A 15,790-nucleotide genomic window follows, 5' to 3' on the forward strand; every position below is an offset into this window, starting at 1 on the left:
TTTGAATGGGTTTGTGGTTAGACACCTGAAATAAGGTCTGTGGTTAACACAAGCTGAAGAGATGTTGGTGTTTTGTTAGACCACATAAACTACGTTAGGTAATACCCCCACTTATGAATTCTGAAGTTTTTACACGTCTTTAAAAAGGCGGATGCTAACAAGTGGCTAAATGTGACTACAGTGGTTGTCGGGGACATTAAACGTCATCACGCCGAACACAGAGGTCGGGAACTCTCTCACTAGTCGGAGATGTCTCCTGTAGGTTTAATCTTTAGGTTAAGGTGAATATTAAGTTAATAAACAACTTATTAAGCTACGCGGATTAGTTTAACGGAGATCGTCTGAAGCATAACGCTAGTGACGTCACAATCATCCGACCGTGGTGTAGTTAGCTTTAGCATAACATTAGCTTTTTACTTCTGTCGGCCGCATTAACACTTCAAACATCATAAAAATGGTGTTCATCTGTGAAGATTATCCTGCTGAACAAAACGCCTACGCTTCAGAAACATGTGTTTGCCACAGAGCTTATTTTCTGCAATGATCCAAAATCCAATGATAAAATCCCATAGGATAATTCTCATTAGACCCATGGTTAGACCGTTAGACCCCATGGCGATTGTTACTTCTGGGTTGACCTACAAAAATACGTCATGTGGTTTGTTCTCTATAGAGGTTGGGTCAAGGTAATGCGTGCATTTTGACAAAGCATCAATTGCATTCAAGTTCATTAACAAAGAAACAAGACTTTTCTAAAGGTATTTTCACTTTTCAATGACCTACTGGAAATGTCATATGGAGGAATAAGGATGACTTTTCAGTAGGGCTGTCAATCGATTAAAATATTTAATCGCGATTAATCGCACGATTGTCCATAGCTAACTTGTGATTAATCGCAAATTAATCGCACACGTTTTTATCTGTTCTAAACGTACCTTCGAGGGATATTTTTTTAATACTATTATCAACATAGGAGAGGACAAATGTGTTTATTTTCATTGCAACAATCCAAAACAATGGCAAATACTGTCCACAATAACATTGTGGGCATATGCTCGAACGGGAGCTGCCTGGCCGCTGCAATCATGTTGCATGCACTATCAGTGGTGCTTCTTGCTCGCTTCTCTTCAGACTTTAGTTCGAATCACCTTAAGACTTTTAAGTTTGCGCCGTAGAGAGACGAATCTCTGCTGAACTTTTATTTTCAACGCACCTTTTTGAAACATCAATTATTTTTGCTCAAACAAGGCTTTTGAACTTTCTTCTCCAAAGTCTTTCCTCTTCAATTTTGAAAGCCAATTTCTTAATTTGGATTCATCGAGATGGCCATCAGGTTAATCTAAGTTGGAAATCGACGTATCAAAAGACTCTCCTGTTGGATCCACTCAGGGCCGTAGGTCTGGTTGAAGTCCTCTCTGTATAGATATGTGTGCATGCTGTAGATCTGGTTGAAGTCCTCTCTGTATAGATATGTGTGCATGCTGTAGGTCTGGTTGAAGTCCTCTCTGAATAGATATGTGTGCATGCTGTAGGTCTGGTTGAAGTCCTCTCTGTATAGATATGTGTGCATGCTGTAGGTCTGGTTGAAGTCCTCTCTGTATAGATATGTGTGCATGCTGTAGATCTGGTTGAAGTCCTCTCTGTATAGATATGTGTGCATGCTGTAGGTCTGGTTGAAGTCCTCTCTGTATAGATATGTGTGCATGCTGTAGGTCTGGTTGAAGTCCTCTCTGTATAGATATGTGTGCATGCTGTAGGTCTGGTTGAAGTCCTCTCTGTATAGATATGTGTGCATGCTGTAGGTCTGGTTGAAGTCCTCTCTGTATAGATATGTGTGCATGCTGTAGGTCTGGTTGAAGTCCTCTCTGTATAGATATGTGTGCATGCTGTATGTCTGGTTGAAGTCCTCACTGAATAGATATGTGTGCATGCTGTAGGTCTGGTTGAAGTCCTCTCTGTATAGATATGTGTTCATGCTGTAGGTCTGGTTGAAAGGAAAACTACTGAATTGAGTTTTCTGTACTGCTCAGAAGAGAAAATAATATTTAAATAAAACACTATATTATAAAATGCAGATTGTTTCACAAATGCTCATCTTCTCTCTCCAGATGCAATCAGAAACACTTAAATCCATCCCCTGCTGTCCCTGGGCCGCCTGTGACCACTTCTGCTCTCTGCACTGTTTGGTATTGTTTGTTCTGTTACACTAGTTATTTTTATTTATTTTATTTTGTATTTACAGAAATATTAGTGTTATTACCATTTTATAAATGTTTGTCTATAAGTATTTTTTATTTTTTAAATAAAGACATTCTATTAAATATAAAGCTGTAGGCCAGTTTTCTTAAGTTGATGAATATTGTCTTTGTGGTCAAACTGTCTTCAATATAAGGGGCAACTGCTGAAATCTTGCCTAGGGCACCAAAATGGCTAGGGCCGGCTCTGGATCCACTTGGAGCTGATGACGACACAACTGACGGCTGAACTGCCATTCCATCTCCATCCCAGCTGCATACTCTGACCCAGCTGCTGCGGCATCTAATCTGGCCCGTGGACCTCTCTGGGTCTAAAAGAACCACTTGTCGGAGACTGAAACGGAGGACCAGCCGGCGGAGTTCAATGGAACACATCTCACAGTAAGAGTGTTTGTTCCGCAGTGGTCGTGAGTCGTTTCTATTCAGAGCTCCTTTAAATCCAAATAGAATCCCAAAATTCATTTATATATATCTCATTACTAAATATATAATGTCACCATACATTATAATTGCATTATCCCGATCATAAGAATCATATTCTTTATCTGTTTCATCTATACCTCATTGTTTACCATTTCTATATTAAATGTTACACATAAAATTCAGGACTTTGTCTGTGTGTTTTCTTGTTTAACATTTCTAGAACTTACTTCTTTCAAGATATGAAACTGACTGATTAATTAATTACTACAGGTAATATTAATTTCCTTACTTTGTAAGGTGGTGCTCCGAGATATAAATAAAGATATAATATCTTAATAAATTAATTACGCTACAATTTTAAAGACATGAAAAGTGAATTTCATGGCAAATCTTGCCCTTGTCTTTTGATCTTAAATGGAATAAAATATAAGTGAGGGCATTTTCAGCCTGGCCGTCACTGACTAGCTCTACCTGTGCATGATAGCTTGTTTGAACAACTGTCTCAGAAACCCCCTGTGGTGTCCACGGGGAAGAGTTGCTCCCGGGGCACGTTAAGAATGCTGTATTTTCTCCATGGTATAGCTCTACTGGGCCAAGTTTCAACAGCATGGAATCCAGGATACATCTTATGAGTCCTATCCACAGCTCCCAACTGCCATACATGTGATATAAAGCCTATTCAAGCCCATTACCATTCAGACTTCCCTGCATTTCTTTGTTGCTGATAAAGGATTCTGTGTGAAGCATCCAACAAAATTTGCACGACAGTCGGATGTCTTTTGCTTTCTCCCTGTTAAAGTCTTTATATGCGATTTGTCACACTTAAATATAATATAAATCAAGTATATCCTCTGAAAATAACTCTGTGAGTTATGACTGTCTACAATGGGTGTAACACCCGAGTCCCACTGTCTGTGATGTTTTCAGAGTCTTATCTTCACTTTGTTTACATCGCCCGGACGGCCGGCTGACTCCTCCCCTCATGTATAAAAGTTGTTTAATTGAAGGACTAGAGAAAAGAAGAATAACATACTGTACTCACTGCTTAACTGTGTTTCTAGATCACGCTCATTTCAGGTAAATTTACATGCAGTGTGAAGATACGAGCATAATAAAGATCGCTAGCATTAGCATGCTAACACAACAATGCAGCGCGAGTTGTTTTGGTTTCATGCTGGTGCTCAAGGGCGACATCTGCTGGATCAAAAAATCACATATAAAGCCTTTAAGAAGGACTATTGTAACGCATTAATGAAGCCTGAGGAGTCCATCAACTCTGACTCTGATGCATTCGGCCCTCATGATCAAACATATAAAAATGCTTTGCCCATTGTTTGCTGCTTGCCACTCCTCTTGTCTGTCTGCCATGCCACTACTACCATCAATTGTCCAAAGACATCCAGACCTACAAAGACCAGAGGTAGGTCAGAACTGATGACGTCAACAGGTAGATAAGACATCTTAGTCTGTCACATAAATACTCAAAAGGCAAGTGCCTAAACCTACTAATGACAACTGATGATGGAAAATAAACATTTTTAATCGACTAGGCAGGGTTGGTAAATTTCAAAAACTAGCATGATTTTGAAAGATATTTTATTTTTCCATCTGTGCCTTTTTGTTCGTTCACCTGAGCGGCTTCGTCTCACCTGATCATTCATGTTTCTATTTCTCCGTTCTCCGTCTACACCCAACCCCTCCCCTCTGTGCTCCCTCAAAAGCCACGCCCCTCACTTACATGCACGAGTGTCGTTGCTCCAGATGTGAACTTCAGTTCATCGCTTGCATTGTGTATGTCTCCTTCAGCCGTTACTAAACAATCAACTTTATCATAATACGTGTTAAAAAAAAACTATTTTACTACTCACAACTGCCAACGACAAACTCTCAGTATAAACTGTGTCATCGGTGACGCGCTTTGAGTGTGAGCTAGTGCACGTATGGAGTAAAGGACGAGGGAGACAGGGACTGAAGGGAAATATGTGGATAAAAAGGAGGAAATGTGAGAGCAGGCTCTACTATTTCAACAAAACTAAACTTTTCCCCATGTTGAAAGGCAAGCCTCCTTTATGCCACCAGGAATATGTTACAATGTTACAATTCACTCAGCAGATGCTTTTATCCAAAGCGACGTACATCAGAAAGTAAGCGCAACACTAATCCATTCATACACTGCCACCAGATCAGCAGGAGCAATGTGGGGTTAAGTGTCTTGCCCACAGACACATCGGACATGTTGATGGGGATCGAATCATCCACCTTCCGGCTGAGAGTCAACGACTCTACCAACAATTCTCTTCACAGTAAATAAAGACTTTTATTTTGTTAAGTTCATGGGGTTTAGGTTAAGCTTTGTCAAACAAAATGATTCTTATATTTATAAATATTTTGTGAACATCGGCACACAACATTTACTGTTTTTTTTTATTTTTGGAGCAGGAAACAGGGAGAATGAAATTTGCAACTTCAAAATAAAAGCTCTGTATGTTTAAGTTTCAGCCACAAAAAACTTGAAATAAAGGAACTGCCACAGCCGCAGCTGGTTATCCATGCCAATGACAATGGACAAAAAAGTTTTGGACTGTAAATCCACTAGGTCAAGAGACCATAGATGAAGTTTTTATAGTAGCTGAATGTTAAATGCTGTAGCTGATTAACATAGTTGTTGTTCAAAGTACAAAGAGCTCATGGTGCAGTATTTATACCCTAAATCAAAATTACGCTCCCAGAATGAAGGCCTGTTCCTGTTCCTAGTCTCTAAATGTACTGAGGTGGAGCTTTCATTTATCAGGACCCTCTCCTTTGGGTCCGGGAGGTTGACAGTCTCTGTACTTTTATGAGTAGTAAAACTTTCCTTTTTGATGAAGCTTATAGCTAGGGCTGGCACAGTTTGGTCGCAGCTCGTAGTTAGGTCTCTCTCTCTCTCTCTCACTATCTATCTGTATGCATTCACATCACATTACTGCATGTCAACTATCTACAATTCTTCATGTACCATTTAACTTACTAACCACATATCTTCATATGTCTGTCCTCCCCTTTTGGTGCCCGTTCCCCGGGACTTCTGGCTCATCCTGCGATTTGAATTTGCTAATTACATGTGGGTCTGTTATTTCTTATCCAACGACAGTGTCCAATTTGTTTGTGACTGTGTCTAATTTGTTTGTAAAATTGTCTGAGCTTTTTGTGTGTGTCGTTCTGTTCAAACTGTCCTGTAATTGTACATTTGTTTTGTGTGTTTTTTGTTAGTACCTGCCTTAGCACTATGGATTAAATTTAGCTTTTCTGCTGATTCCGGCATATTTACATGGATACTATTTTGTTGATATGTTGATTAATGTGCACTGTACTAATTAAATAAATAAATGAAATGAAAATTAAATGGGAGCTCCTGAGGTCTCTTGTCTCGTAGGTTTCTCTGGATCTGCCTGCTGCTGTGGACCCCTCAGACTCCACCTGCTACAACTATTTATATCAGCCGTACATCTATTCTATTTATTATGATAAATATTAAAGTTCATCTTAGACCTCTATAATTAACATAATCAGTCCTCTCCGTTACATCAACAATATAGCCTGATCAGTCAGTGATCATAATTAGCTGTTACTGCTAATACTAGACATACTGTTACCATTATTAATCTATCTTATTTATTGTTGGAGTTGTTGCTGCTCTGTTTGTCTCTATCAGTCTCTTTCTATTTCTTTTTTGGATTAATGTTGGATCTTTGTAACTAAAACAAAATCAAAGAGTAAGGTGTAGTCCTGCTCTTTTTAAAAACTGTATTGAGATAACATTTGTTATGCATTGGTGCTATACAAACAAAGATTGATTGAAGGTCTGTGTGTGTGTGTAGCAGGCTGAGTGACCATCTGTTCTGTCTAATGCTAAACATATTGCTTATGTAATGAAACAAGGTCTTTGCATCTATGGATATAGCTAAAACTGTGATGTCAAATTAACACAAAACGTCATTAACTTCATGACCCGATAATATGAAAAAGAATAAGTCTTTTTAGCACAGGACAAACACATATTTGTACGCTGTTACTACAACAAAAAAAAGGTTAAATTTGAGTTGTGTGTTTTTTTTTTAAATAATTTCTTGACTGCATGACAAGCTGAGCAAACATGTTTATAACCAAGCTGATGTGAGCACATGACAGTTTTATGGAGACTTAAGCATATCACGACAGAAAGAGCACCCAAACCAGGAAGCAATGAATCCCATCTGCTCATATAGTCATATATGAGCAGATGTTCCCAACATCACATGCTCTGTATAATTTGTTGCATAGTGCTGACTGTACAAAGTCAGACATTTTTTGTCATTTAACATATCTCATGTTGTGTTGCATGTGCATTGTGATGAAACATAGCTGCAGGTCATTAAATGGTTCCAGCGTCATTAGAATGAATGAACAATGTTGTTATTGTGGAGAAATACTCAGGACTGTACGAATGCTGTGGAAACAGAAACAGAGGAGAAATTAGAAGACTTTTAATGTTTATCTTTGTATAGCTCAGTTTGTAGGTCTTCAATGATATAAACATATAGGATGTAAATGTACCATTTGCCATTCTTCATCAGTTCGATTGCATCGTTGACTTGAGCCAAAGGCATGTTGTGAGTGATGAATTCATCCAGCTTCACCTTCTTGTCCATGTAGGATTGAACCATCTGAGGCACACCATCCCTGCTTTTAAATCCTGAGTCACACACACAACACACATGGGATGACATCATTCAAATCCAATTCTTCAATAATATCCCATATGCTCTTCTGTAAAGCATCTCAAGATAACACTTATGAACTGTTGCTATACAAATAATGATTGATTGAGAAATGAGTATGAGCAGTTTGTTGTGATTTTGACTTTTTTTTTTTTTTTAACAGTTAATGCCACTCAATCGTCACCTAATGAAAGTGCTGATCAAGTTCCCGGCTCAAACATTTGACACTTACTCTTCTGGGTTCCGCCCTTTGGTTACCCAACATCTATTAAAGCTATCGAGAGGAACTTTTGGTATGTCACTTTGACAACGACCACTTTGCAGCGGTTGCTTGAAAAATAACCAGAAGTTACAAAATTGTTAACTTCAATAGCAGTTAATCTGTTTATGTTTATAATTATCTGAAGTCAACATTAACGATAACCAGTAGCATCACAAAACAATAGATTGGAGTTCTTAATTGGCCATGACTATTTAGAAAACTCAAAATTACACACGTGTCTGTATTGAAAATATGTAAACAGAATAAAGTTTAACTGCTTAACCTTCATGTAGGTCAAGCAGCATTTCACAGTAAGGCAGACATCTTGTTATTCAACAAGCCTTCTAAAGTACAGGAGGCAGTATACTCATGCTCAGGTTGTCAGCAATTCCTATGACCATATAAGAGCAGGGTTTGAGACGTTAACAGTAACTGAAATGTAAAGGTGTTTAAGGTTTCATTAATCATTGTTGAAATTGAAGTAAATGTTAAAAAATGTATTTGAAAAAGTTGTGTCGATAATGAACGAGTAACAGATGTTAATCTGATGATGTTCTTGCTTTGTGGATCTTTTACAAAGCTGTCCACTGCACAGCTCCTACATTGCACCTTTTGTACATTGTGTTTTTTATAATTTACATTTATAAGTTCTATTTTATATATTGTAATAGCTTCTTATACTGTATTATTTAAGTTGTTGCTAGTTCTGCTTTATTTCCTTGTTAATTGTTTAGCACCAATACACTAAGTCAAATTCCTTATATGTGTAAATGTACTTGGCAATAAACCCTGATTCTGATTCTGATTTAGAGGAATACGTTTTGACCAGTAGGTGTTCAGTGTTGAAAATGGTAACCAATCATGTGGCCATGAAAGTCAAATATTGTCATTACTTATTCTGGATCAAGTTTGACTGACGGAGTCTCACCTCCAAACAAGGCGCCCTTCCATGTGCGGCCTGCTATCAGCTGAATGGGTCGTGCAGCGAAGTCGCACAGGTCCGTCCAGCCCACTATAACACTGACACCCCAACCTTTCACACAAGACTCCAAGGCACTGCGCTGGACAGAGAAACAGCACAAAGTCAGTGGGCTTAGCATCACATGGCTCACATTCCCAGTTCCCTTAAATACAATCAGCCTCCTTCTTCTTCAGTCAGATTAAATAAACTCTTAATCTTCCTACCATGACTCCTACACTCCCAACACATTCCAGGGAGAAGTCCACTCCTCCATTGGTCATCTCAGCTATCACTTCGCTGATGGGTTTGCTGTGGTCCTTTGGGTTCACAAAGTCGGTAGCACCGAACACTTTGGCCTTCTCAAACTTTTCTGGATTGATGTCCACAGCAATAATTTTCTTGGCTCCTGCAAAGTGGCATCCCATGACTGCAGCCAAACCCACAGCTCCAAGGCCAAACACAGCACATGTGGAGCCTGGTTCCACCTAAAACAAACATCAACATGGTACTAAAAGATGGAGTTCTTAATGTCCCTTACTTTACTCAATAACATATCTCTCAGAATACTACAGGGAGGATTAATAACAGCAGGCATTATCCTTCAACAATACATGCTGGTTACAGTCAAACGTACAAACCTGGGCAACATTAACTGCTGCTCCAAAACCTGTGCAGATCCCACACCCGAGGAGGCAGACTTTGTCCAGAGGGGCAGCTGGATCAATCTTGGCCACAGCCATCTGGTTCACCACTGTGTACTCGGAGAAGGTACTGGTTCCAACAAATTGCAGCAGCTTCTTGCCCTTACAGGTAAACCTGGACTCTGCTGGTGACATCTCACCCTGACGGTCAGCAATCCTGAGTAAAGAGTTCATTAAGTCCATATGCACTCCATGAATAAATTATTGTATTTCTTTACAGTTTGTTCAGCTGAAATATGAGGAAAATACACATAGAGACACAATGCATAGAATGTAAATGTACCAACAAATGGCTTCATGACGTGATTGAAACACACTGGAGAAATACATTTAAGGGACTAAAAACACAAAATTAGCTCACCATCCTTTCTCACAGTGGTTTGACTTTGGGTTCTTACAGAAGCGGCAGTCTTTACATTGGGAGAGGAACAAAGGAATAACAGTGTCTCCTGGAATCAAAAAACAAAACCTCTTTGTCAAAGTCATTCTTAGCACACTTTGAAGAAAAGAAAATGAAGTGGCACAACTTTGTCTACTACCAGCAAAAACTGCTACAACAAAGTCTTACAGGGGAAAAAACCAGACATGTTGTAGAAATTAAGCTGTTTACTTTAACTGACCTGTTTGGTATTCGGTGACTCCAGGACCAACACTCTCTACGATGCCGGCTCCCTCGTGGCCAAGGACTACAGGAAAGCCACCCTCATGCATACCCTCAAAAAGATGATAGAGGTCTGTGTGGCACACTCCTGTTGCCACCATCTGTATCCAGATACAACATGTCAATGATAAAGGTGATTAGAAGTAGAGTATTCTGCTGTCTTTAAAGGTGCTTTAGCGATTGATAGTTTGGCAAACCTTCTTAAAAAGTTCTCCCCTCAATAATGAAAATCCTGTGAAGTGTTTATAGAGGTGTGCAAAAAACATTAAAGAAAATATAAGAACAAATAGTTTATGAGTATGTAAGTGTTCTCTTAAGACACAAACAATAGCATGTTGAATAGTTATCTTAGGTTGCAAACCAGATTGTTTCCAAGGCTAAGGGCAAAGTTGTATTTGCTGGGGTCACAAGTATTGTTTGTGAAAAACTTTTCACAATAACTCATCCACGGGGTAGTGTCCCATTTCATTTCTCTTCTGAACACCTCTGAGACTTTGCTGTTTAAGTGTATTTAGGCCCTCTGTATGTGCAAGTCTAAAAGTAGACGCTTCCCACCTTGATGCGGATCTCATTGGCTTGGGGCGGGGAAACCTCAATCTCCTCAATCACCAAAGGCTTGTTGGGTTCCCAGGCCACTGCTGCCTTGCATTTGATGACCTAAAAAGTATTAATATCAACTTTACTGGTATGTTATTTTGAATGAAGTTCTGCCAATTTTCTCAATGCTTATTTGAAGTGATTTTTATTGACCTGAAAAAAAGATGGGACTTCAATATAAATGTGATATATTCACATTAATTTGATGGGAAAGCTGAAAAGAAATAGTGTAAACCAGGAGAGAGAAGTGCAGCAACCAAGCTGGAAATGAACCCTTCCACTGCATTATGTATTCAACCTAGTACACGTATGTACAAATTAGCTGTAAGGGAGCCAAGATAAAATGCATTGACTTGGAAATAACTATGTTGTTGATTTGTTATTTCTTGTGCTAGAGGCATCAAATGAACTTAATGCCACCATGAAAGTAATCATCAAAGCAGCCATAACACACATTCAATGCACATTCTTTTCACCTCATGGTAACAGTTCAGAGCTGTGGTTTCTATTTATCTGATACAGATGTTACTTACATCAAACAACAGGAAACAGTTTAAGGTCCACTCTGGGTATTATGTAAACATTTTATCAACAAAGTGAAGTTTAATGCAAATTAAGTATATTTAACCACTGTGTAAATCTGTTATTGTCATTATTCTTAAATGAAGAGCCTTTAAGTATTTATAGTCTTTATTTCTATTTTATGTTGGAACTACAATAAATCCCTTGGCGTCCTCTGTATCTTTTTTGGCCCACCAGCCCCTGATCTTTGCCAAAAGCTGCAGTTGCATAAGAGTGTCTGGATAGTTTCAAGCTTTTAAAGTCAGAAGAGGAAAGAAAGAAACATCTTTCTGCTGAAAAAAACATATTTTCAAGTTGGTTTAGGAAAATAAGCATGTATCTATTGAGACGATTTGGTTAAAACACTTAACTTAAGACTGCTGAAATGCTTATTTATACCACTTACAAACTTACAGAACATCACATCCATTCACACTAACCACTGAAATAACACCAATGCATAAACAAAGGAAATGCAAATAAACCTTTTTTTTCCCCTTCAGCTGTAACGCCACAATTTCCCAGTTTGGGATCAATAAAGTAATTCTATTCTATTCTATTCTATTCTATTCTTTGACCACTTTCGTGAAAAACCATTTCGTGTTATCACCCACAATGCTAGACTATAAGCTAACTAAACTCTAATTACATCATTAAATATCAAACTTACAAATAGTATATTGAGTTATGTACCTACCTTACTAGCTGTTGCCATTTTTCCTGCACAGATGAGGGCTGAGTGAATGAGGGGTGAGCTGGTAGAGCTGCAGGTCTGCAGAGTGAGGAAGGAGAACTTGGACCAGATGTTTAAATAGTGCTGAAAGAAAGGCAGTTGCGTAGTTCAGATGGGCAGTGACTTAGAATGTTTTTTTTATATCAATCTGACACATGTTATTATATAAGACAAATTCATCTGAGTGATCGATAAAACAAAATGTTCAAAATTCTTCCCTGTGATTTTTATTTGTTTGGAATTTCCATTTTAATGTTTTGGCTTTGTTTTATACATTTACAAAACAAAACCAATGAAAGCCTCCTCGTCAGTTCATGATCATAATGGAAAGCATTCTTACTGGAGCTGTGCCATATTCAGATTCAATTCCATCCAAATAAAATGTAACACAATGTGCTGTTTGATATAATAAGTAAACATTTTTTTGATATACTAAAAAGTTGAGACAGTCTTGAACAGAACCTTAGCTCTCTATTGCGTAAGTAAGCCTTCCATTGCCTTGAAAACACAACTTTTTATACAAAACATCTGTTGCAAAGGGCTTCAAATGTTGTGTCAGTGTGAGCTGGGAGGAAACATCTTGTATGCAGTGTTTTATTTCAACTCTAAAACACCCTTTGTACATTGTTACTCATCGTCTGCATTTTCACTTAAGGGAGTAATGAGCATTATCACAATGAAATGAGCTAGATCTAGATAGGATCAGACTGCAGATTCTGCATTTTAAGTGAAAATTCCCTTACTTGTGCAAGCCAACGCTCAGTATCTATATCAATATCTCTACTATGCAAGTTTTCACTAGAGTGTCTCTTAAAGAGCTTATATCATATATATTTATTATTGTCGCACCTTTTGTGTCAAGGCTTCTTTACTTTCAGAGACACAGAGTAAGAGTCCCAAAACAGTCTTCATTACTGACCCTTCAGAAGGGTGCACATCATGTTGATATCCCTGTTTATCAGGTCTGTAAAGTGGTACATTCTTTTCTCTGCATTTAACCTTTAAACTCACTTTGATTTACTTGGGTTTTTTTTTTCATCATAAACCATATTGAATTTTATTTAATTGTATAAGTTGTTGCTTTACACTTTACAGAGTCATTATTCTGGATGCAGAAAAGCAAACCACTTTGTTTGTTGCTATTGCATAACATCACATCGGTTCTGTTGGAAGCTAATGGGACATGATGGAAAACTAAGAAATGTATCAGTATTGGGATTGTAATAGAGCGGCTGCACTCAAGCAAACATTTGAAGGAAAATTTGATTTTTTTATAATTAGTTGTTTTATGTGTACATTTAATTAAATAGTCAGGGTTAATATTAAACTATGGTGCTGCTTGGCCACGCTGACAGGAGTCACCATAGTAGAGCATAATGAAAAGGCTTCAGCAGGGGGCGCTAGAGAGCCAAGGTTCCATAAGTAGTTTTCCCCTGTAGCTCCTGCATGAAAATAATACTTTAAGCACTAAATTAATATTTTGATGTTCCCAAACAACGTGACAAGTGGCCATTGTGGACAAGAACTAGCCTGGGCTTTACACTGGCACTCTAAGAGAGTCTGAAGTCGAACTTGAGGATGCAGAAGGAAACGGGCCCTGCCGCCCCGGACTCGCCTGAAACAGGTCACCGGTCGGCGGATGCCACTATTCTGGAAGCTGTTGCGGACCTACAAACCACTAAACTCAAAATTTGCCAGACAATCGACACTAGGATTGAGTAGGTTGTCACTACGGTTAGAGGAGAATTGTCTGCTCTCAAGACCGAGACCCGAAGCGCCATCCTGGCCTTGCAAACGTCAAGTGAACACCACGGCTCGACGCGCGGATTCACCGGATGCTATTAGCATGCTACAATCACACGTGAAACATTATAAAGTAAACCAGATAACTGATAAATGCATGGATGTTGAGGGACGATATAGAAGGCAAAATGTGCGGATTGCAATGTTAAAAGAAGGAGCCGAGAAAGGCACCGAGATAAATACATTTGTCTCGTACTATCTCTAGATGACGCACCTCTCGTTGACCGCTCACACCGAGCTTTACGTAGACGTCCCGGTGATCCTGGCTCCTCTCCTCTGTGTACCTGAAGCTCAGCCCCCTGACCTTCTCATTTTCAACATAAAGCTCCGGAAATAAAAATATGTAGTGTACGTGATATATTACAAACATACTAGGTGCTTATATACAACGGAGGATTAGGGCCATTAGGTATTTTTTAATTTCGAGATTAAACTCGTAAATTTGCAAGAATAAAGTCATAGATTTACGACTTTAATCTCGAAATTAAAAAATAAATAAAAATGTAAGGTGGCCCTAATCCTCCATCGTACTTATACCTTCAAGACTAAATAAAAAAATAAGCAATTTCTCCATTCATATTCCATATATGTGCTTTTTGAGTTATATATAAACACATAGCTCAATTAGCAGCGTCGGGTCAGCTGTTGAAAACTCTCCCCTCTGCGTGACTCATTTGAACGTCTCTTCATTCATACATTCATTTGGGCTTCTTGTAAACCTCGTCTTCTACACTCTTATCTTCTGGTAATATTTGAATTAATCATAGACTGTAAATATTAATTAATGCGTGAGTTCGTAAACTTCTTGCCGTTGTAAAGTTCTGGAGGAGCGGGTCGCATGAGACGAGAGAGCTCCAGGATGCAGCCATACCCGACTCACTGTTCGTGATGTGACAGCGATTCTCTGGAAAGCAGCCTCCGTAAAGGATCTCTAATACAGCGGACAGAGGATCCCTGACTTCACCCCCGAAGCAGCTTTCAACAGAGCCAGGGAATTACTGCGGGACAAGCCAGAAGTGCTCTACCCAGCGAAATGAAGACGGACGCCGGGACGGACGCCGGGACGGACCAAGGTGGTAAAGTGGGTCAGGTCTTAAAATGATGAGATATTTAGCCATTCTGTTCCCAAACTTTTATTTGGTGTGTGTTTGTTATGCAGTTTTTAGTTTTGTTCCTTTTGTAACTTCCTCGGTGGGGTCTTACATTTCAGGGTTTCCTTAGTATAGGCAAGACATTGGGTAGTTTGTTTGGAGGCCAGGGACTTGTATACTGTACACATACTGTTAAAATATCTCTGTCACACTTATGGGGGTTGCTATGTTTTTCTGTTTTGCAGGATATGCAGGATAATATAACACCAGAGAAGAAGGGGAAACAGCTTAATTTGATTACCCTAAATCACCCTGTAAAGAGGGGTAAGGTGTTGGCACACTGACTAGCGACATAATCTTCCTTCAAGAAACTCACCTAAACAAGAACGAATATATTAAGCCGTTTGGACGTTTGGAGGATTCTTAACCCACAACAAAGAGCCGACTCATTTCATTCTAATGTTCACAATGCATATACACGCATTGACTATTTTTTGGTCGATGCTAAATTGTTCCCACATACCAGTAACGCTAAGTACCATGATATTGTGATTTCAGATCATGCCCTCTCTCCTTGTCTTTAAATCTAGATCATTTTGCTCAGTCTGAAAGTATGTGGAAACTTGACCCACAATTGCTGAAAGAGCCAGAGTTTAAAACATTCATTAAAGAGCAAATTTCCTTCTTCTTAGAAATAAATGACCTTCCTGAAACATCAGCTTTGATATTATGGGAAACTTTAAAAGCTTATTTAAGAGGGTGCATTATATATTTTCAGGCTTCAAGAAAGAAAAGTTAACAGGCAGAGCTGGAAGAACAAATTAATGGTTTGGACAAAGAAAACGCTGAAAAACCATCAACGGAAACACATAAACAAATTCTATCCTTAAAATACAGGCACAACAAATTGCTTTCAGATCGTATTACCAGGGCATTTATTTTCACACAACAAAAATATTTTGAGTTTGGTGAAAAACCTCATAGATTACTGGCAAGATAACTAAGG

At 38.7% G+C, this 15,790-nt stretch overlaps 1 protein-coding gene across 2 annotated transcripts; it reads right to left on the reverse strand.

The window, feature by feature from the left end:
- Positions 1-6,796: 6,796 nt before the first annotated feature.
- Positions 6,797-14,078, reverse strand: LOC132992950 (alcohol dehydrogenase 1-like). Of its 2 annotated transcripts, none has more exons than XM_061062552.1 (10): positions 13,908-14,078; positions 11,855-11,974; positions 10,555-10,656; positions 9,959-10,100; positions 9,700-9,787; positions 9,276-9,495; positions 8,862-9,122; positions 8,605-8,737; positions 7,251-7,389; positions 6,797-7,143 (listed from the first exon to the last, which is right to left on the reverse strand). In XM_061062552.1, the coding sequence occupies exons 1-10, from the start codon at positions 14,061-14,063 to the stop codon at positions 7,110-7,112; spliced, it is 1,395 nt and encodes a 464-aa protein (XP_060918535.1). In that variant the 5' UTR covers positions 14,064-14,078; the 3' UTR covers positions 6,797-7,109. The 2 variants fall into 2 exon arrangements, with proteins under 2 accessions (XP_060918535.1, XP_060918534.1); XM_061062551.1 differs by having other exon boundaries at positions 13,890-14,078.
- Positions 14,079-15,790: the final 1,712 nt, after the last annotated feature.

The sequence above is a fragment of the Labrus mixtus genome, chromosome 18, assembly GCF_963584025.1.
Source record: "Labrus mixtus chromosome 18, fLabMix1.1, whole genome shotgun sequence".
Taxonomy (NCBI): domain Eukaryota; kingdom Metazoa; phylum Chordata; class Actinopteri; order Labriformes; family Labridae; genus Labrus; species Labrus mixtus.

Bases quoted from the DNA above. Each gene is read 5' to 3' on its own strand.
- LOC132992950 (XM_061062551.1), bottom strand. From the start codon at position 14,063: ATGTTTGTAATATATCACGTACACTACATATTTTTATTTCCGGAGCTT. The intron at 11,975-13,889 runs GTACGAGACAAA...CCTTTCTTTCAG, and splicing joins AGGTGCGTCATCTAGAGATA to CACTATTTAAACATCTGGTC. The intron at 10,101-10,554 runs GTGGGAAGCGTC...ATCTGGATACAG, and splicing joins CCAATGAGATCCGCATCAAG to ATGGTGGCAACAGGAGTGTG.